At 45.2% G+C, this 22032-nt stretch overlaps 2 protein-coding genes across 4 annotated transcripts; one reads left to right on the top strand and one right to left on the bottom strand.

The window, feature by feature from the left end:
• Positions 1 to 12: 12 nt before the first annotated feature.
• On the bottom strand, positions 13 to 6212 carry LOC144484184 (uncharacterized). 3 transcript variants are annotated; one of them, XR_013496060.1, is made up of 3 exons: positions 4565 to 6212; positions 2711 to 2879; positions 550 to 1161 (listed from the first exon to the last, which is right to left on the bottom strand). XR_013496060.1 is itself a non-coding variant. In XM_078202726.1 (2 exons), the coding sequence occupies exons 1-2, from the start codon at positions 5666 to 5668 to the stop codon at positions 2876 to 2878; spliced, it is 1149 nt and encodes a 382-aa protein (XP_078058852.1). In that variant the 5' UTR covers positions 5669 to 6212; the 3' UTR covers positions 13 to 2875. The 3 variants fall into 3 exon arrangements, 2 of the variants coding, with proteins under 2 accessions (XP_078058852.1, XP_078058851.1); XM_078202726.1 differs by having other exon boundaries at positions 13 to 2879; positions 4524 to 6212; XM_078202725.1 differs by lacking the exon at positions 550 to 1161 and having other exon boundaries at positions 2569 to 2879.
• Positions 6213 to 6808: 596 nt separating this feature from the next.
• Positions 6809 to 16678, top strand: LOC144484148 (uncharacterized). Its single transcript, XM_078202689.1, has 2 exons — positions 6809 to 7582; positions 10182 to 16678. The coding sequence occupies exon 2, from the start codon at positions 10518 to 10520 to the stop codon at positions 11541 to 11543; it is 1026 nt and encodes a 341-aa protein (XP_078058815.1). The 5' UTR covers positions 6809 to 7582; positions 10182 to 10517; the 3' UTR covers positions 11544 to 16678.
• Positions 16679 to 22032: the final 5354 nt, after the last annotated feature.

Below are 22032 nucleotides of genomic sequence, written 5' to 3'. Positions count from 1 at the left end.
ATTTAAATTTCGATGTGTGTTACTCTCCCACTGTCAGTATCAAACAATAACCTGTCTGTTATTCCAATTCTGCTGTATTTTACAACTGCAGCTCCTGGGGCTGATTGGAGTCTGGTATAATAATCACAAAGGTCGGTTTCAGTGTCTCTGAGGTCATTTTAACTGCAGGTAATCTGACATTAAGGGAGACAAGAGGCCCAACAAACATTTGATTATAATAGGAGGACAAAGTGTAAGGGAACAATGATATTTTAAGGTGTCTGTGTTATGGTGAGTGTCACTGGGAGGTGAGTGATAAAATACAAGTGGAAACATCATGACAGAGACACATGTGACTGACTCGGCCTGACTGAGAGCTGTTATACTCGAGGCGAGAATAATGAGGACATGTGGATCTCCTGAGATTTCTGATATCTGAGGTGTATCTGTTAGAGGAACTGAAAATAATCAGTTCCTCCTCATGGTTATCTCCAGTTCTCAAGTTACACAGACACACAGGAAAGAGATCTGACAGCTCATCAAACCCAATATTTTAATCTTCTGTTTGAGACACATTATAACCGAAAAGATCAAACATTAAAACCTTAGGAGAGAAACATTCAGAATGTCACAAAGATGAGTGAACTGTCCAATTAATCCCATTCACCATAACTCTGCCAATTTACCTTCTGCAAGTATTTATCCAATTCCCTTTGAAAGCTACTATTAAACCTGCTTCGAGCACCTGTCAGTTTGTGCATTCCAGATCATATCAAGTTATTGTGCAAAAAATTCTCCTTATCACCCCCTTCAGTTCTGTTGTCAATTATATTAAATCTCTGTGTCCTCTGCTTACAGACCCTCCTGCACCGAGGAAATCGATTCTCTCCATCGACAGACTTCCTGCTCCTGGGAGATAATTTCTCTCCATTGACACTATCATAAATCATTTGTCATTTTAAACACCTCTATTAAATCTCCCCATCACATTCCCTAATCTAAGATGGATAACCCATGTTTTTCCTGCCCTGAAGAATTACATGGACTCAAAATGTTAACTCTCTGAACAGATGCCGCCGGACCTGCCGGGTTTTTCTGCTTTTCTCCCTGTTTATCCTTCTATAATCAATCAGAAACTCTTCATGATTTTGAACATCTTGATCAAATAGGAACACACAAAGCCTGAGAAAGATACAGAGGAAGGGAGAGACAGAAAGACAGAGAAAAATTGAGAAAGATTTTAAAAAGCAGAAAGATGAGACGGTCAAAGATAAAAGCTGAGAAACAGAGGAAACAAGCAATACAGAGAGAATGATCTAGAATTTAAGGGAGCAGGCTATCAGTTCCCAGCTATGGGGAGCAGAGTCGGCATCTCCACATCAGAGCAGAGGGAACTCAGTGGGCGGCACGATAGCACAGTGGTTAGCACTGCTTCTTCACAGCTCCAGGGACCTGGGCTCGATTCCCGGCTCGGGTCACTGTCTGTGTGGAGTTTGCACATTCTCCTCGTGTCTGCGTGCGTTTCCTCCGGGTGCTCTGGTTTCCTTCCACAGTCCAAAGATGTGTGGGTTAGGTTGATTGGCCATGCTAAAATTGCCGCTTAGTGTTCTGAGATGTGTAGGTTAGAGGGATTAGCGGGTAAATATATGTAGGGATATGGGGGTAGGGCCTGGGTGGGATTGTGGTCGGTGCAGACTCGATGGGCCGAATGGCCTCCTCCTGCACTGTAGGGTTTCTGTGATTCTATGATTCAGAAACTGATCCACAGACACAGCTGGTTTTATCTGCAAATGGAAACTCTGAACAGAAATAACTGACTCATTTGTAAATGTCACCACAATGTGACCTTTGTGACTCTGCCCTGACTCTCTGGACAGATACATAAGAACATAAGAAATAGGAGCAGGAGTAGGCCATCTAGCCCCTCGAGCCTGCCCCGCCATTCAATAAGATCATGGCTGATCTGACGTGGATCAGTACCACTTACCCGCCTGATCCCCATAACCCTTAATTCCCTTACCGATCAAGAATCCATCCATCCGCGCTTTAAACATATTCAGCGAGGTAGCCTCCACCACCTCAGTGGGCAGAGAATTCCAGAGATTCACCACCCTCTGGGAGAAGAAGTTCCTCCTCAACTCTGTCTTAAACTGAACCCCCTTTATTTTGAGGCTGTGTCCTCTAGTTTTAACTTCCTTACTAAGTGGAAAGAATCTCTCCGCCTCCACCCTATCCAGCCCCCGCATTATCTTATAAGTCTCCATAAGATCCCCCCTCATCCTTCTAAACTCCAACGAGTACAAACCCAATCTCCTCAGCCTCTCCTCATAATCCAAACCCCTCATCTCCGGTATCAACCTGGTGAACCTTCTCTGCACTCCCTCCAATGCCAATATATCCTTCCTCATATAAGGGGACCAATACTGCACACAGTATTCCAGCTGCGGCCTCACCAATGCCCTGTACAGGTGCATCAAGACATCTCTGCTTTTATATTCTATCCCCCTCGCAATATAGGCCAACATCCCATTTGCCTTCTTGATCACCTGTTGTACCTGCAGACTGGGCTTTTGCGTCTCATGCACAAGGACCCCCAGGTCCCTTTGCACGGTAGCATGTTTTAATTTGTTTCCATTGAGATAGTAATCCCATTTGTTATTATTTCCTCCAAAGTGTATAACCTCGCATTTCTCAACGATATACTCCATTTGCCATATCCTCGCCCACTCACTCAGCCTGTCCAAATCTCTCTGCAGATCTTCTCCGTCCTCCACACGATTCACGATACAGGCCGCATTGACAGATGTTCTCACCAGATTGTGGTCCCTGGATTTATTTTCTGCTCAGAAGTGAGATGTGAGGTTTGGAACCGGCAGCAGAGAAACAGGAAGTTGTGTTACCTGAGAATGAAACAGCCGGCGTCAGTTTGATGTTATCACCATGAACAGTCTTCCTGTCTGTGAGGGTGAACTCACTCTGACAGCATCAAGAACAACCACACAGATTGCTGCCAGTCTCAGCATTACATTCATCTCCATTCCCATTTTAAACAATAAAGGAGATTATTTGGACTTTTAACACATTCACTGAATTGGGAGATGGACTGAGGGTCATCAGTGGGAGAAATGAGGAGGAATTAGAGAACAAATGAGTTTTCCCAAAGAGGGTTATTAGAAAAGAGGAGATTTAAAGTGAGTCAAGGCCTGTCAGAGGAAGTGGGAGAGAGAAACAGAGAGGATTGAATCTCCATCAATTAAATGTTTTCTCAGACAGCGAAGAGAGATGAAGTGTGTTTGTGCTTTTTCAGAGAGAGGTAATGAGAGAGAGAAAACAATGAATAAGTTTAAGCATTATCTGAAATAGGAAGGTTAAATGAGTGAGTGTTTGAAAGAACGATAGAGAGACATTAAGTGACGAAGACAGTTTCTGAGAGGAGAGAGATTAAGTGAAAATGAGAGAGGAGCGAGGTTAGAGTGTAAGAGAGGTGGAAGGTGAGGTAAGTGTGAGTGAATGCCTGGAGAAAGAGAGACGTTCAGTGAGTGTTAGAGAGATGAGAGATGTTGAGCGATTGAGTTTCTGAGAGAGAGGAGATGTTAAGTGAGTGAATGTCTGAAAGAGAGGAGAGCAGGTTCACACCCAGGGGTCACTGAGAATGATCAAAATAAGGAGATCACCCAGAAAACTACCAACAGGAAACTTCAGCTGAACACATCACTCATTCTTAAATGGTCAGTCAGGGCTCTGGTGCTGCTCAGCTTCTCTCTGTTCTGTTTATAATGGTTAAAGGCTGATAGGAGTGAGGTTTATTTAAAAGGATAGTGTATGGGAAGCACACATCAACAAAACTGAGAATTTTTGGACACACACTGCAGCTCCTTCTCTATCTGGGAATCAAATTGTTGTCTCATTGTACCAACAGTTAACAGGCTCCTTTGAACGTCTCCAGCTGCTACTTTAATGCAGACTTCAACCAATTTATTTGAAGCCAGTTTCTGTTCAATAAACCAGGACTGACACACACACATTAAAATGTTTTAGACTTTTTTTCATTTTTAGTCTGGAAACCTAAACCTGCCGTTTCACTCTCAGTCAGGAATAGATCCCAGTTTTACACCAATCTTTGACAGCACGTTTCCAGCATTCACCATTGTTCTTCCTGACTCTAAACACAGTTGTAAAGGAGCTTCTTTTCCGTGTCTAGGAGCTCGGAACCATGGAAAAGAGCGACTGGGACACATTTCTTACACACCTCAGGATTCACCCACGCGGGGACTTTGCTGTCAGTGAAAAGTGATGAAAAAGACCAAAGTGCTGTTTGTCCCTCTCAGCGTGACCCTGAAGGACTGTGTCAAGAATGAAGTTCTGTTCCTACTGTATGATCCTCCCTCAGATTGCCCTTTCTGAGCTCCAGCCTGGTGACGTTAAACACTCAAATGGAAAAGACAAAAATCTACAACAATGATTCAATCAAATGTCTATTTCACATTTATTCAGAATATTAAACCTCAACAGAAGAAAAAAGTCAGAGAGAACATGATTCAGACCTGGATATGATTAACAGCATCGATAAGTGGAGAATCCAAACCTTGCAGTCGTTTGTGAACTTGCCGGTGTTACTTAGCAGGTGGGATGACTGAATAAATCCCTTTCCACAGACATTACAGGTGAACGGCCTCTCCCCAGTGTGAACTCGCTGGTGGTTCAGAAGATAAGATAAATGAGAAAATCCCTTCCCACAGACAGAGCAGGTAAATGGCCTCTCCCCACTGTGAATTCTCTGATGTGTCAGCAGGTTGGATGACTGACTGAATCCCTTCCCACACATGGAGCAGGTGAACGGCCTCTCCCCAGTGTGAACTCGCTGGTGATTCAATAGGTTGGATGAACGAGTGAATCCCTTCCCACACACGTAGCAAGTGAATGGCCTCTCCTCACTGTGAACCTGCTGGTGTGTCAGAAGGTTGTATGAACGGGTGAATCCCTTCCCACATTCAGAGCAGGTGAACGGTCGATCCCCTGTGTGGAGCTGCTGGTGTATCAGAAGGTTGGATGAATTAATGAATCCCTTCCCACAGTCTGAGCAGGTGAAGGGCCTCTCCCCAGTGTGAATTCTCTGGTGGTTCAATAGGGCAGGTGGACGGCTGAATCCCTTCCCACACACACAGCAGGTGAATGGCCTCTCCCCAGTGTGAGTATATTGGTGCGTCAGCAGATCCTTTTTGTTTTTAAAGCTCTTCGCACAGTGGGAACAATTAAAAAGTTTGTTATCAGAGTGAACAAGTTGATGTGTCTGCAGGTGGGATGACTGAATGAATCCTTTCCCACACACAGAGCAGGTGAATGGTCTCTCCCCAGTGTGAATACGTTGGTGCGTCAGCAGATCTTTTTTGCATTTAAAACTCTTCTCACAGTCAGAACATGTAAACATTCTCTCATCTGTGTGAACAAGTTGGTGTGTCACAATGTGGGATGAGCGAGTGAATCCCTTCCCACACACAGGGCAGGTGAATGGCCTCTCCCCAGTGTGAACCCGTCGGTGAGTCAGAAGGTTGTATGAATGGGTGAATCCCTTCCCACAAACAGAGCAGGTGAACGGTCTCTCCCCAGTGTGACTGCGCCGATGAACTTCCAGTTGTGATGGGAAACCGAATCCTTTCCCGCACTCCACACATTTCCACGGTTTCTCCATGGTGCCCTTGTGTTTCTCCAGGTTGGATGATCAGTTCAAGCCACATCCACACACACAACATACACGTAGTTTCACCCTGCTGTGAACTGTGATGTTTTTTCAGGCTGTGTAACTGGTTAAAGCTCTTTCCACATTCAGTTCACTGGAACACTCTCACTCGGGTGTGTGTTTGTCTCGATACTTTTCCGGTCATACTGATGTTTAATTTCTTTGCCCACAGGCAGAACAGACAAATATTTCTCCTTCCACATTCAAAGACCGATGATATTCAGCTCCGAAGGAACTGAATGACTTTGTCAGATGTGATGTCCGGTTTGAGTTTTCTGTCTGCCAATCTTTCACTTCCAATATCCTGTAAAAACAGTTTAGAAAAGTCATCACTGTCAGAACACGATACAAACTCTGAACAGACAATTCTAGTTTCTCTGGAACATTTTTTCCTTTCTTGTTCCCCCAAATCAGTAAATCCCCGTGCCACACACTCTCCCTCCTCCCTGGGCTGAAATCCAAACCCATCTCACCATTTCTTTCCTCCACTCCCAGTTTTCTCCCTCCCTCTCCTCTGTCTGGGTTCAGTTCTCCAGCTCCTGTCTGCAGACTGACAATAAAACCAATGGGTCTTATTGGGGGTGTTGGGGCCTCCAGCGGGTGTTTGTGAATCCTCCCCGCCCACCTCCCAGGGTTTCCTTCCTTCCCAGAGATCAGAGTCCTCATTGATTTGAGGCCAAAGTGTAACCTCTTATTTATTGTCCCCCTCCCCCATCCTCTGATGTGAACCATCCTCCAGTGGCTGAGCCAGGATGGGGCCGTTAACCTGGGCCTGTTCCCGGGAGGGAGGGAGGGAGGGAGAAGCCCCGCAGCTGCAAACCAGGGAGCTGACAATGATTCTGAAGGGTTTGCGGATCCACAAAGTGTTTCCAAATCCTCCCAGCCACCGCCAAACGCTGACTCCGCTTCTCCGGGACAAACAAGCGCCAAGGACAGCAATGACACTGCGCATGCTCCACATCACAATGCCCGGGATTGATTGACGGCAGCTCCGGACCAATAGGAGGAGGGGGCGGGACTGGAGGACCGAGCGGGAGTGGCTGGTCCTCCAACCAATCGGAGTGAATGAGAGTCGGGACCTGAAGCATGCGCAGTGCGGGTGAACCAGATAAACCTGTTGGACTTTAACCTGGTGTTGTTTGACTTGTTGCTGTGTTTACCCCAGTCCAACGCCGGCATCTCCACATCAGTGCGGGTAATGGCGACAGACGGCCGGTTTTAGTTTGGAAGGGAGATCAATACGAGGTAGTGGGCGGCGTGCGGGGAATGATAAATGTGGCGGGTGGGTGGAGAGACTTTGTAAACATGTTGTTCAAACCCAAACCCGGAAATGAACTTCCTGGTCCCCCCCTTTGTAGCAAATGGAGCGACAGCTTGTAGTGTTAGACCCGGGCTGACTGCCGCCATTGAGGCTGCATGTGGGAGGCCGGCAGGGATTGTGATCGGAGAGTGAAGCCCTGACGTCACAATGGAATGGGTGAGGGTGTGACATCACAATGGAATGGGTGAGAGTGTGACGTCACAATGGAATGGGTGACGGTTCCAGATGAGCTGAGACTGGGCTGGAGTCGGGCGATGGCACTGACATGTGGCCCGGTGGCACAGTGGTTAGTGCAGCTGCCTAACAGCGCCAGGGACCCGGGTTCAATTCCAGCCTCGGGTCACTGTCTGTGCAGAGTTTCTACATTCTCCCCGTGTCTGTGTGGGTTTCCTCCGGATGTTCCGGTTTTCCTTCCACAGTCCAAAGATCTGCCGGCGTTGGACTGGGGTAAGCACAGTAAGTAATCTCACAACACCAGGTTAAAATCCAACAGGTTTATTTGGTAGCACAAGCCACAAGCTTTCAGAGCGCTGCCCCTTCATCAGGTGAGTGGGAGTTCTGTTCACAAACAGGGCATAATAAAGACACAAACTCAATTTAAGATTATGGTTGGAATACGAGTCTTTAAACGTAATCAAGTCTTAAAGGTACAGACAATGTGAGTGGAGAGAGGGTTAAGCACAGGTTAAAGAGATGTGTATTGTCTCCAGCCAGGACAGTTAGTGAGATTTTGCAAGCCCAGGCAAGTCGTGGGGGTTACAGATAGTGTGATATGAACCCAAGATCCCGGTTGAGGCCGTCCTCATGTGTGATTGACAGATCCATGCTCACTGCTTCTTGCTCTGGATGCAGAGAGCTGAAAATTTCCATGCAGGCTGCCAGACAGATAAATGTCTGCATTACTGGAGTAAAAATGTGTGGAATATACAGACCGAATTCACTTCATTTCCTTCAGTTGCTGCAAGTCCCCAACTTCCCCCAGAATGAGAAAAGAAATGGAAAGGGGGAAACATTGATTTCCTCCCAGATGTTGTCCAGAGGAGGGAGTTTCACTCTGAAGCTCATTGGACAACTTCCGCATTGTGACGTCACAATAGAGTCCTGCCTGAATCAGCCAATAGGAATCACTCTGCTTCGCGGTGACGTCTCCGGGTTCCAGTGCTCAGGCCCGGGCGCGCGGACCCAGGAGCCCCGCCCCCACCCATTGTTCCCCTCCCCTACATCTCCTTGAACCAAGGTTTCCAGGCAACCGGCTGACGGCTCCGGCAAGAGCAAGAAGCCGCTCGGTGATTTCCCCCTCCCCCCGGCCCGGGACTGCAAAATGTGCGAGGGAGAGGGGAAGCTGCGCATGTGCGGGGGAGAACCCACCCTCTGATCTTCATGCTGAGGTGTTGACCAATGGGAAGAGTTGGAGGACCGGAAGGACTCTGGTCTTCCAGCCAATCAGAGCGCGGGCTTTGTGTGAATGAAGATTGATTTTCAGACAGACTCAAACTTCCTCCTATCTCAAACATCTGTGAGTAAAACACTTTCTTTTCTCCCCCTTTCCATTTCTTTTCTCATTCTGGGGGGAAACTGGGGACTTGCAGCAACTGAAGGGAAAGGAAGTGAATCCAGGGAGGGTGCAGACTCTGGAAAGGTTGGTCCAGGTTTCTCTCTCTCTTAAACCCCAGAAAATGATCCATTTCTGCCCACTGTTTGCTATGAGCCAATCTTCTATCCACGCCAATATGTTCTCCCCGCAGCATGAATTTTTATTTGCTGCAATAACCTTTCATGTGGCACCTCATCAAATGTCTTCTGGAAATCTAAGTACAGCGCATCCACCGGTTTCCCTTTATCCAATTCCCGATGGGGAATTTTAGAAAATTGAACAACACATCAACTCTCTCACTCTGTTAAGACCCGAGAATGAAGCCCAGCAGGACCTGAGGACTCATCAGCCCACAGCTCCAACAGTTTGCTGAGGACCACTTCCCTGGGAATTGTGCTTTTTCAGAGTTCATCCCACACTTCTGTTTTCTGATTTCCAGCTGTTTCTGAGTTTTAACTCTATCCTCTATTGTGAACACCGAGGCAAAATACTTGTTCAATTCATCTCCCAGCTCCTTATTTTTCATTATCAATTCCTGGAATCACTTTCTATTAGACAGTTAAGAAATGAGGTGGAGCAAGTGACTGAAGTGTCAGTCAGGGAGCACTATTGGGAGCACCAATAGTTTCAAAATAGTTCTGGAAAAAGATAGGACAGGTCCACAAGTCAAGGCCCTAAACTGGAGCAGGGCCACTTTTGTGGGCATTAGGCAGGATCGAGCAGATGTCGATTAGGTGAATTTGTTTGAAGGGAAAGGAATGACTGGCAATTGGGAGGTTTTGAAAGTGTGATATCAAGAGTCCAGGGGCAGTATATTCCTGTTAAGATGAAGGGAAAGAATGGTAAATTTAGGGATCTCTGGCAGACAAGGGACATTGAGGCTCTGGTCAGGTAAAAGAAGGAAGCATAGATTGGGTTTAGGCAATCGGGGACAAGTGAATTACTCTGACTGTAAAAAGTGTAAGAAAATACTGAGGAGGGAAATCAGGAGGACAGAAAGAGGGTATGATATGGATCTGGCAGGTAAGATTAAAGAAAATTCCAAGAGGTTCTATAGCTATATTAAGAGTAAAAGGGTGGACAGAGAGAGAATAGATCCCCTTAAAAATCAGTATGGCCATCTGTGTGTGGAGCCACAGGAGATGGGTGAGATTTTTAATGAATACTTCTCCTCTGTGTTTACTGTGGAGAGCACCATGGGTGCTAAAGAAATAAGGGAAACAAGTGATGATGTCTTGGGCACACGCATGTTACTTGGGAGGAGGTATCTGCAGCCTTATAAAAGCAAATTACTGCGGATGCTGGAATCTGAAACCAAGAGAGAAAATGATGTTTCTTGTCTAGATGACCCTTTGTCAAAGCTCTGAAACATCAGTTCTTTTCTCTCCATACAGATGCTGCCAGACCTGCTGAGAATGGGGAGAGAGTGTGTGGGATGGAGTTTGACAGCTTTTGGGGAATGAGAGAGGAAAGAATGTTCCATAGAAATTGTCTGTTCTGAATTCCTATCCTGTACTGACACTGATGACTTTTGTAAACTCATTTTCCAGGATATTGAAAGAGGAATCACAGGCTGAAATCTCAAACGTCACGTCGAGACGTGACAGAGTCATATTCCTTGGGAGCTGAATATCATCGGACTTTCAATCCAGAAGGAGAAATGATTGTCCAGTCTGTCGATTTGAAAAGATTTGAAATGTCAGTGTGACTGAAAAAGCATCGACACACTGACACACTCGAGTGAGAGTGTTCCAATGCACTGACTAAAGAGCTTTAACCAGTTACACAGTCTGAATAAATATCACACCATTCACAGCGGGGAGAGACTGTAATCTTGTTCTGTGTGTGGACGAAGTTTCAACTAATTGTCCACTCAAGAGAGAGGCATGGACACCTGCATCATGGAGAAACCATGGAAATGTGCGGATTGTGGGAAGGGATACAGAGCCCCATCTAAGCTGGAAGTTCATCGGCGCAACCACACTGGGGAGAGGCCATTCACCTGCTCTCAGTGTGGGAAGGGATTCACTCGGTTATCCCTCCTGCAGAGACACCAGCGAGTTCACACTGGAGAGAGGCCATTTACCTGCTCTCAATGTGGGAAGGGATTCAGTCAGTTATCCGACCTCCAGAGACACCAGCGAGTTCACACTGGGGAGAGACCGTTCACCTGCTCTCAGTGTAGGAAGGGATTCACTCAGTTATCCAGCCTGCAGACACACGAACGCGTTCACACTGGGGAGAGACCGTTCACCTGCTCTCAGTGTGGGAAGGGATTCACTCAGTTATCCACCCTGCGGACACACGAACAAGTTCACACTGGGGAGAAACCATTCACCTGCTCTCAGTGTGGGAAGGGATTCACTCGGTCATCCCTCCTGCAGAGGCACCAGCGAGTTCACACTGGGGAGAGACCATTCAACTGTTCTCAGTGTGGGAAGGGATTCACGAACTCATCCACCCTGCGGACACACGAACAAGTTCACACTGGGGAGAGACCGTTCACCTGCTCTCAGTGTGGGCAAGAATTCACTCTGTCAACCGACCTGCAGAGACACCAGCTACGTCACACAGGGGAGAGGCCGTTCACCTGCTCTCAGTGTGGGAAGGGATTCATTCTGTTATCCAGCCTGCGGAGACACCAGCGAGTTCACACTGGGGAGAAACCATTCATCTGCTCTGAGTGTGGGAAGGGATTCACTAACTCATCTGACCTGCAGACACACCAGCGAGTTCACACAGGGGAGAGGCCGTTCACCTGCTCTCAGTGTGGGGAGGGATTCACTCAGTCATCCAACTTGCAGAGACACCAGCGCATTCACACTGGGGAGAGACCATTCACCTGCTCTCAGTGTGGGAAGGGATTCAGAGTTTCATCCCACCTGCTGAGACACCAAGAAGTTCACGAGTGATTCCAGGGGTTGGATTCTGCTGTTATTGTTTCTGCTCTCAATTACATCCAGGACTGCATTTTGTTCGTTCTCACAGTTGGTCAATGGGGAGGGTCGGGGGGTTTCTTTCTGCTGGACTGGCCGGTCTCATGACTTTGCCTCCAGTGGGCTGATGCTCTTTGAGTCTTGTTGCAAATACCTGGTTTCAGATTTCACAAGGATCACAGAGTGACAGGGTGTTAGGAAGTTATAGAGGTTTACAACATGGAAACAGGCCCTTCGGCCCAACTTGTCCATGCCGCTCAGTTTTTACCACTAAGCAAGTCCCAATTGCCCGTATTTGGCCCATATCCCTCTGTACCCATCTTACCATGTAACTGTCTAAATGCTTTTTAAAAGACAGAATTGCACCCACCTCTACCACTGCCTCTGGCAACTCATTCCAGACACTCACCACGACCTGAGTGAAAAACTGCCCCTCTGGACCCTTTTGTATCTCTCTCCTCTCACTTTAAACCTAAAACTAAGAACAAGAAATGTATCGATAAAATGATTAGAGAACAGAGCCAACATTTTGAGTCTGAATGATGCTTCATAAGAGCTGTTATGAAGGGTCATCCATTATCGAAACTTTGGCTCCATTCTTCACAGATGCTGTCAGACCCGCTGAGATTTTCCAGCATTTTCTGTTTTTGTTTCAGATTCCAGCATCCGCAGTATTTTACTTATCTGATAATTTGATTTGGTCTGAGTGGAATCCCCACGACCCTCCCGCAAAACAGAGGGAGTGGTGGCAAAGGGAGAAAAAGGATAAGGATGATAAAGTCTGGGTTCTGATTCTCCGAGCCCATGTAGAATCAACAAAACCAGTGAACCAGTCTATAAAGAACGGAAGTTACCTATCCCTAACAAAAACTGATCAAATAAAAATAATTAGGTTGAGGAAGAGAACAAAAGAATTAATAGATTAAGTTTAAAATCAACTTTATTTTGTTGTTGGACAAGTTTTTAAAAATTATGTAAAGTGATGTAATTGTGTGCCAAGTGTTTTCTGCTCACTCCCCACCCCTTTAGATTCTGTAGAAAAGTTAACCCTTTCAGCAGACAGTTCATTTAGTGATAGAGGTTTCCAGCTTGGAAACGGGCCCTTCTGCCCAACTTGTCCATGCCGCCCCTTTTTTAACCCCTGTGCTAGTCCCAATTGCCCACGTTTGGCCCATATCCCTCGACACCCATCTTACCCATGTAACTGTCTAAACGCTTTTTAAAAGACAAAATTGTACCCGCCTCTACTACTAGCTCTGGCACCTTTTTTCAGACACTCACCACCCTCTGTGTGAAACAAATGCCCCTCTGGATCCTTCTGTGTCTCTCCCCTCTCACCTTAAACCTATGCCCTCTAGTTTTAGGCTCCCCTACCTTTGGGAAAAGATGTTGACTATCTCGCTGATCTATGTCCCTCATTATTTTATAGACCTCTATAAGATCACTACAAAGCCTCCTACATTCCAGGGAAAAAAGTCCCAGTCTATCCAGCCTCTCTTTATAACTCAAACCACCAAGTCCCGGTAGCATCCCAGTAAATCTTTTCTGCACTCTTTCTGGTTTAATAATATGCTTTCTATAATAGGGTGACCAGAACTGTACACAGTATTCCAAGTGTGGCCTTACCAATGTCTTGTACAACTTCAACAAGACGTCCCAACTCCTGTATTCAATGTTCTGACCAACATGCAGAATGCCTTCTTCACCACTCTGTCCACCTGCAACTCCATTTTCAAGGAGCTATGAACCTGTACCCCTAGATCTCTGTTCTGTAACTCTCCCCAACACACTACCATTAACTGAGTAAGTCCTGCCCTGGTTCGATCGCCCAAAATGTATCACCTCGCATTTATCTGAATTAAACTCCATCTGCCATTTGTCAGTCCACTGGCCCCTCATTATTTTATAGACCTCTATAAGTTCACCCCTCAGCCTCCTACATTCCAGGGAAAAAAGTCCCAGTCTATCCAGCCTCTCTTTATAACTCAAACCACCAAGTCCCGGTAGCATCCGAGTAAATCTTTTCTGCACTCTTTCCAGTTTAATAATATGCTTTCTATAATAGGGTGACCAGAACTGTACACAGTATTCCAAGTGTGGCCTTACCTATGTCTTGTACAACTTCAACAAGACGTCCCAACAAGATCATGCTACAATCCTAGATAACCTTCTTCACTGTCCACGATACCACCAACCTTGGTGTCATCTGAAAACTTACTAACCATGCCTCCTACATTCTCATCCAAATCATTAATATAAATGACAAATAACAGTGGACCCAGCACCGATCCTTGAGGCACACCGCTGGTCACAGGCTCCAGTTTGAAAAACAACCTTCTACAACCACCCTCTGTCTTCTGTCATCAAGCCAGTTTTGTATCCATTTGGCGAACTCACCCTGGATTCCATTAGATTTAACCTTAAGCAACAATCTACCATGCGGTACCTTGTCAAAGGCCTTGCTAAAGTCCATGTAGACAGCATCACCTGTACTGCCCTCATCTACCTTCTTGGTTACCCCTTCAAAAAACTCAATCAAATTTGTGAGACATGATTTTCCACTCACAAAGCCATGCTGACCGTCCCTAATCAGTCCCTGCATCTCTAAATGCCTGTAGATCCTGTCTCTCAAATACCTTCTGACAACTTACAGATGTGAATCACACCGGCCTGTAGTTCCCAGGCTTTTCCCTGCAGCCCTTTTTAAACAAAGGCTCAACATTTGCCACCCTCCAATCTTCAGGCACCTCACCTGTGACTATCAATGATTCAAATATCTCTGCTCGGAGACCCGCAATTTCCTCTCTAGCCTCCCACAGTGTTCTGGGATACACTTCATCAGGTCCCGGGGATTTATCTACCTTGATGCGCTTTATGACTTCCAGCACCTCCTTCTCTGTTATAAGTACACTCCTCAAGACATCACTTTATTTCCCCAAGTTCCCTAACATCCATGCTTTTCTCAACAATAAATAATGATGAAAAATATTCATTTATGATCTCACCCATCTCTTGTGGATCGGCACATAGATGTCCTTGTTGATCCTTAAGAGGCCCTACTCTCTCCCGAGTTACTCTTTGGCCCTTTATGTATTTATAGAACCTCTTTGGATTCTCCTTTGCCTCATCTGCCAAAACAATCTCGTGTCCCCTTTTTGTCCTCCTGATTTCTCTCTTAATTCTACTCCTACACCCTCTATACTCTTCAAGGGATCCACTTGATCCCAGCTGCCTATGCATGTCATGTGCCTCCTTCTTCTTCTTGACCAGGGCCTCAATATCTTGAGTCAACCAGGGTTCTCGACTTCTACCAGCCTTGCCCATCACTCTAAGAGCAATGTGCTTACACTGAACCCTGGTTAAAACACTTTTGAAAGCCTCCCACTTACCAGACGTCCCTTTGCCTTCCCACAGACTCTCCCAGTTAACTGTCGAAAGTTCCTGCCTGATACCATCAACATTGGCCTTGCCCTAATTTAGAATTTTAACTTTTGGACCTGACCAATCATTTTCCATAGGTATCTTAAAACTGATGGAATTATGGTCACTGGTCCCAAAGTGATCCCTCACGAACACTTTTGTCACCTGCCCTTCCTTATTTCCCAAGAGGAGGTCAGGTTTTGCCCCTCTCTAGTCGGGCCATCCACATACTGAATAAAAAATTCCTCCTGAATACACTCAACAAATTTCTCCCCATCCAAGCCTCGAATACTATGTCTGTCCCAGTCAATGTTGGGAAAGTTAAAATCCCCGACTATTACCACCCTATTTTTCTTGGAACTATCTGTAATCTCCTTACATATTTGCTCCTCAATTTTCCACCGACTATTTGGGGGCCTATAGTACAACCCTATCAAAGTGATTTCCCCCTTCTTCTTTCTTGGGGCGGCACGGTAGCACAGTGGTTAGCACTGCTGCTTCACAGCTCCAGGGTCCTGGGTTCGATTCCCGGCTCAGGTCACTGTCTGTGTGGAGTTTGCACATTCTCCTCGTGTCTGCGTGGGTTTCCTCCGGGTGCTCCGGTTTCCTCCCACAGTCCAAAGATGTGCGGGTTAGGTTGATTGGCCAGGTTAAAAATTGTCCCTTAGAGTCCTGGGATGCGTAGGTTAGAGGGATTAGCGGGTAAATTAGCGGGTAAAAAAAAAAAGGGATTAGCGGGTAGGGCCTGGGTGGGATTGTGGTCGGTGCAGACTCGATGGGCCGAATGGCCTCCTTCTGCACTGTAGGGTTTCTATGATTCTCAGTTCACCCCTTTTGACTCAGTAGGCGAACCCTCGGATATATCCCCTCTCAGTACTGCCGTGATGTTTTCCTGAATCAAAAGTGCAACTCCCCCTCCTTTCTTTCCTCCTGTTCTGTCTTTCCTCTGGCATCTTGTTTTTAACTTGTTTTTAAATCGCCCAGAAACTCGTGTCTATTTTAGTTTATAATTGTGGATTTATTGGAGCCAGTTAAATGTGGAAATTTTAAGCGTAGCCTGGAGGAATTTGGAATAACTATGAGAATTTTATTGTGTTGTCACCTCAACCCCAGATAAAGAACAAAGAGTTTGCAGGTGGTAACGTGTTTGGGATTTTAAATCAACAAAGATTAGATGTTGCCGATAAAATCAGGCCTTGGAAGTTGGCTGAAAAAGGGTTAAGTTACAATGAAGGATCTTGCATCTTATTTTAATCAAGGAGTTGTGAGTTTGTAGTGCTCTGTCGCTTTAAGAAGCTACAGCTGCGAGAGAGAATGCTGAGGATTCATTGTTTGAAATTTACGAGCTGTGAGAATCTGTGTGTTTTGTTTGTTTTATGTGGATGTTTGTAGATGTGTTTTATCATTGTTTTGGGCTACATTTGTTAAGGTTTATCTTTCTGGGGAATTAACCTTACCTTGAGTCTTTAATTAAAGGCATTTTTGGGAGTTTAAAAACAGGATCACAAGAACGCTTAAGTAATTAATTTTGGTTATTGTTGTTGTAAAGCACATGCTAAGTTTCTCTGTTTGTGTATGGATGATATTTGTGGGTTGAACGCTTTAAGCTTTGAGGTTTTCTGTCTGTGATTTAAATCAAACAGATTTTTAAAAAGGAAGTGTAATTAATAAAGCTTTTTTTTCAAAAGTTATGAACTTGGAGCCATATTTACTGGACAGAGACAGGATTCCAGGATATTTCACTAAACATGCGGGAATTTTAATCCGGATACAATTCACTCATGAGAATGAGTTTTAATTTGTAATGGTTATTTAAAATTTGGGACATGTGAAATGATTCTGACCAATCCTGTGTTGGATTGATCTTGGGTTAAACTTCCTGTCAGGTCCAAAGACACAATTAACACAATGAAAAGGAAAATTCTGGAATTGGATACTGAAGAAAAGAGTTTAAAAGGAGAGATTATTAAATAGAAATGATTCCCAGACCGTGTGGTCGTTAGGTTGGAACAAAGGAAGAGTGCTGACATCCATTTGAAAACTTTTAATCCACCCCTTTTCAAACTCAGTCTATGTACAAAGAAAACCCCAAGGATGGTAGATAAGGGGTTCTGGAAAACATCATGATGGGGGCACCTATCTGTTCATGAGATGATCACAAAGCCCCATGATGTCCAAATACTAATTTCATTGGACCTTTCTGTAATGTGTGTAATCTATAACCATTCTGATTGGATTGTGTCCAGCTGGGATGGGTTGAGTAACTGGATAAGAATTGATTATTTTCTTTGTTGGGTGGAGTTGCACATGGTCAGTCCCTGTGGCTTCTCCCTGCTGGCGTAACTCAATAAACTATTTGTTGAATCAGGTTTAAGTGTTGAATGATTCTTCTGAGTTCATTCACCCCAACACACTGGGTACATTACCACTTCATCCTTGGGAGTGGCCTGATAGGCCGTGGTCCAGACTACATGTGGCCTTTGGGGGGCCTTTCATGAATCACATGTGTTTGCTTGTTGTAGATGCGCATTCAAAATGCTTGGAAGCACAGATCATGAGTAATATTACAGGGCAATTAGGACTAGCTTAGTGGTAAAAACTGGGCGGCATGGACAAGTTGGGCCGAAGGGCCTGTTTTCATGCTGTAAACCTCTATGACTCTAACTACCTTTTTTGTGGCCTGAAGTTCCCACAATTGGAAAGCAGCCAGATTAGTTAAATAGACAGCATTAATTGTAAGACAATTAAATAATAAATGATTCATTAATATATATGTTATGAAGGCTGGAAATGTAAATTTGAACACAAGTTTATAACTTTTAGAATTATAAACACATTAAGAATGGTTAAAATGCTGTGGGAATTATCAGATGTTCCCTTCTCATGCTGACAGAATAAAGAAAGATGAAAGGACTTGTTAACCTTGACTGGAGGGAATGAATCGGCTCCTGTTCAAGATGTCTCAACATTGAATGACTGATGTGAACCAATTATTGGTTGACACTCAGGCTACCCCAAGCTAAGAGATATCGTTTGAGAGAAAGAATTGTCTTAAAATTAAGACAACGTGTGCAATTAGCTAAAAACCAAACCAATGTCATTATTGACAAGTTATCGACCAATTGGCTAATTCCCAACAATTAGCTGAGGATGGCTTTCTACATTTTGAAAGTATAAAAAGGGGGATTCGAGAAACCAATTTGGTAGAAGTTTTTAAAAGTTAACTTTGTTTATAGTTTGTTTATTAGTGTCACACATAGGCTTACATTAACATTGCAATGAAGTTACTCTGAAAATACCCCAGTCGCCACAATCTGGCGCCTGTTTGAGTAAACGGAGGGAGAATTTCGCATGGCCAATGTACCCAACCAGCACGTCTTTTTGACTGTGGGAGGAAACTGGAGCACCCGGAGGAAACCTGCACTTTACTGTTCAAAAATCTAGCTATCCTTGCCTTAAAAACATTCAATGAGGCAGCCTCAACTGCTTCACTGGGCAGGGAATTCCACAGATTCACAACCCTTTCTGTGAAGAAGTTCCTCCTCAACTCAGTCCTAAATCTGCTTCCCTTATTTTGAGGCTGTGTCTCCTAGTTGTAGGTTAGGGGGATGAGCAGGGTAAATACTTGGGGTTATGGGACAGGTCTGGATGGGATTGCCCTGTGTGTCAGGGGGATTATATGAGGTTACAAGGATAAGGCCTGCGTGGGATTGTTATCAGTGCAGACCTGATGGGCCAAATGGCCTCCTTCTGCACTGAAAGGATTCTATGATTTCAGAGAATTGTGAAATTGGAGATTACTGAGATAGGGAGGGATAAGGTCATGGAGGAATTTGAAAATAAGGATGTGAATTTTAAAATTGAAACATGACTTGACTTAAAGCCGATGTAGGCTTTATGGATGAATAGGATTTGGATGAATAGGATTTGGATGAATAGGATTTGGATGAATAGGATTTGGTGTGAGAAAGCAGACGGGCGGCAGAGTTTTGGATGATCTCACATTTCTATGTGGGGAGTGGGGTGAATGTGAGAGGCTGCTCAGAAATATATTGGAATCATCAAGACTAAAGGTAACAGATGGAGTGGGGTGGAGACTGTGGACATTTTGGAGATTGAAATATTTGGTATCAGTGATGGGATGGATATGTGGTCAGAAACTCATCCTGTTGTTAAATCTGACAGCAAGGCCTGAATTTTTCATCCGTTGGGCACACTCACATGGGAGTGCCTGGAAGTGGGTGTAATCAGCCCTGGAAATCGGCCCCGGAAAGTGATCTCATGCTGGCTGGCTGATTAACGGGCAGTCAGTGTGAAACGTGCACTGGGAAAGGCTCAGTGCTGCCGGGTAGGGAGGGAGGGAAGGGGACGGGCACTGAGGAAAGCGAGGGTGCTGTTGGCATTTCCAATACGCTCCCTCAGGGGGACAGCTGCTGCGGAGCCTGTCTCACAGCTACTGACCTGTAAAAAATAAACTGCGATGGAGCTCCTCACACTTGTTGGAGGTGAGGATGGAGGAGATGGGGAGAGGGAGAACCCTTCAAAAGGAATTAACTTCTGTTAGCAGTATTTAAAAGACGCAAGACACTGTGTTTAACACAAAGCTGATTTATTTGACTCTTATCCAGAATATTTACACCTATAACCGGCCTGGTGTTTATTAACATCAGCAGGACCAGACTCCAGTGAATGATATTCAATCCTGCAGGTGATTAACAGCAAAACCCAATCATTGTCATTACTTGTGACCGCGCTGGTGTCTCAGCAGATGGGATGACTGAGTGAATCCCTTCCCACACACAGAGCAGGAGAACGGTTTCTCCCTCTGTTCAGACCCGAGAATGAAGCCCAGCAGGACCCGAGGACTCATCAGCCCACAGCTCCAACAGTTTGCTGAGGACCACTTCCCTGGGAATTGTGCTTTTTCAGAGTTCATCCCACACTTCTGTTTTCTGATTTCCAGCTGTTTCTGAGTTTTAACTGTATCCTCTATTGTGAACACCGAGGCAAAATACTTGTTCAATTCATCTCCCAGCCCCTTATTTTTCATTCTCAATTCCTGGACTCACTTTCTATTAGACAGTTAAGAAATGAGGTGGAGCAAGTGACTGAAATGTCAGTCAGGGAGCACTATTGGGAGCACCAATAGTTTCAAAATAGTTCTGGAAACAGATAGGACAGGTCCACAGGTCAAGGCCCTAAACTGGAGCGGGGCCACTTTTGTGGGCATTAGGCAGGATCGAGCAGATGTCGATGAGGTGAGTTTGTTTGAAGGGAAAGGAATGACTGGCAATTGGGAGGCTTTGAAAGTGTGATATCAAGAGTCCAGGGGCAGTATATTCCTGTTAAGATGAAGGGAAAGAATGGTAAATTTAGGGATCTCTGGCAGACAAGGGACATTGAGGCTCTGGTCAGGTAAAAGAAGTAAGAAGTTTAACAACACTAGGTTAAAGTCCAACAGGTTTATTTGGTAGCAAAAGCCACACCTTTTGCCAGCAAATAAACCTGTTGGACTTTAACCTGGTGTTGTTAAACTTCTTACTGTGTTTACCCCAGTCCAACGCCGGCATCTCCACATCAGGTAAAAGAAGGAAGCAGACATTGGGTTTCGGCAATCGGGGACAAGTGAATCACTCTGACTATAAAAAGTGTAAGAAAATACTGAAGAGGGAAATCAGGAGGACAAAAAGAGGGTATGATATGGATCTGGCAGGTCAGATTAAAGAAAATTCCAAGAGGTTCTATGGCTATATTAAGAGTAAAAAGGTGGCTAGAGAGAGAAGAGATCCCCTTAAAAATCAGTATGGCCATCTGTGTGTGGAGCCACAGGAGATGGGTGAGATTTTTAATGAATACTTCTCCTCTGTGTTTACTGTGGAGAGCACCATGGGTGCTAAAGAAATAAGGGAAACAAGTGGTGATGTCTTGGGCACACGCGCCATGTTACTTGGGAGGAGGTATCTGCAGCCTTATAAAAGCAAATTACTGCGGATGCAGGAGTTTGAAACCAAGAGAGAAAATGCTGGAAAATCTCAGCAGGTCTGGCAGCATCTGTAAGGAGAGAAAAGAGCTGATGTTTCTTGTCTAGATGACCCTTTGTCAAAGCTCTGAAACATCAGTTATTTTCCCTCCATACAGATGCTGCCAGACCTGATGAGAATGGGGAGAGAGTGTGTGGGATGGAGATTTACAGCTTTTGGGGAATGAGAGAGGAAAGAATGTTCCATAGAAATTGTCTGTTCTGAATTTCTATCCTGTATTGACACTGATGACTTTTGTAAACTCATTTTACAGGATATTGAAAGAGGAATCACAGGCTGAAATCTCAAACTTCACGTCTAGATCTGACAGAGTCATATTCCTTGGGACCTCAATACCATCGAACTTTGAATCCAGAAGGAGAAATGATTGTCCAGTCTGTCGATTTGAAAAGATTTGAAATGTCAGTGTGAGTGAAAAAGCATCAACACACTGACACACTTGAGTGAGAGTGTTCCAATGCACTGACTAAAGAGCTTTAACCAGTTACACAGTCTGAATAAATATCACACCATTCACAACGGGGAGAGACTGTAATCTTGTTCTGTGTGTGGACGAAGTTTCAACGAATTGTTCACTCAAGAGAGAGGTAAGGACACCTGCACCATGGAGAAACCATGGAAATGTGTGGACTGTGGGAAGGGATACAGATACCCATCCCTGCTGGAAGATCATCGGCGCAGCCACACTGGGGAGAGGCCGTTCATCTGCTCTCAGTGTGGGAAGGGATTCACTCGGGTATCCAACCTGCAATCACACCAGCTACGTCACACAGGGGAGAGGCCATTCACCTGCTCGCAGTGTGGGGAGGGATTCACTCGGTTATCCAACCTGCAGTCACACCAGCGAGTTCACACTGGGGAGAGGCCATTCACCTGCTCTCAATGTGGGCAGGGATTCATTCAGTCATCCAGCCTGCTGACACACCAGCGAGTTCACACTGGAGAGAGACCATTCACCTGCTCTCAGTGTGGGAAGGGATTCACTCGATCATCCCACCTGCAGA

Source organism: Mustelus asterias, unplaced genomic scaffold, assembly GCF_964213995.1.
Source record: "Mustelus asterias unplaced genomic scaffold, sMusAst1.hap1.1 HAP1_SCAFFOLD_94, whole genome shotgun sequence".
Lineage (NCBI taxonomy): Eukaryota > Metazoa > Chordata > Chondrichthyes > Carcharhiniformes > Triakidae > Mustelus > Mustelus asterias.
The sequence above is the reverse complement of the archived record's forward strand: the minus strand, read 5'-3'. Positions and strand labels throughout refer to the sequence as shown.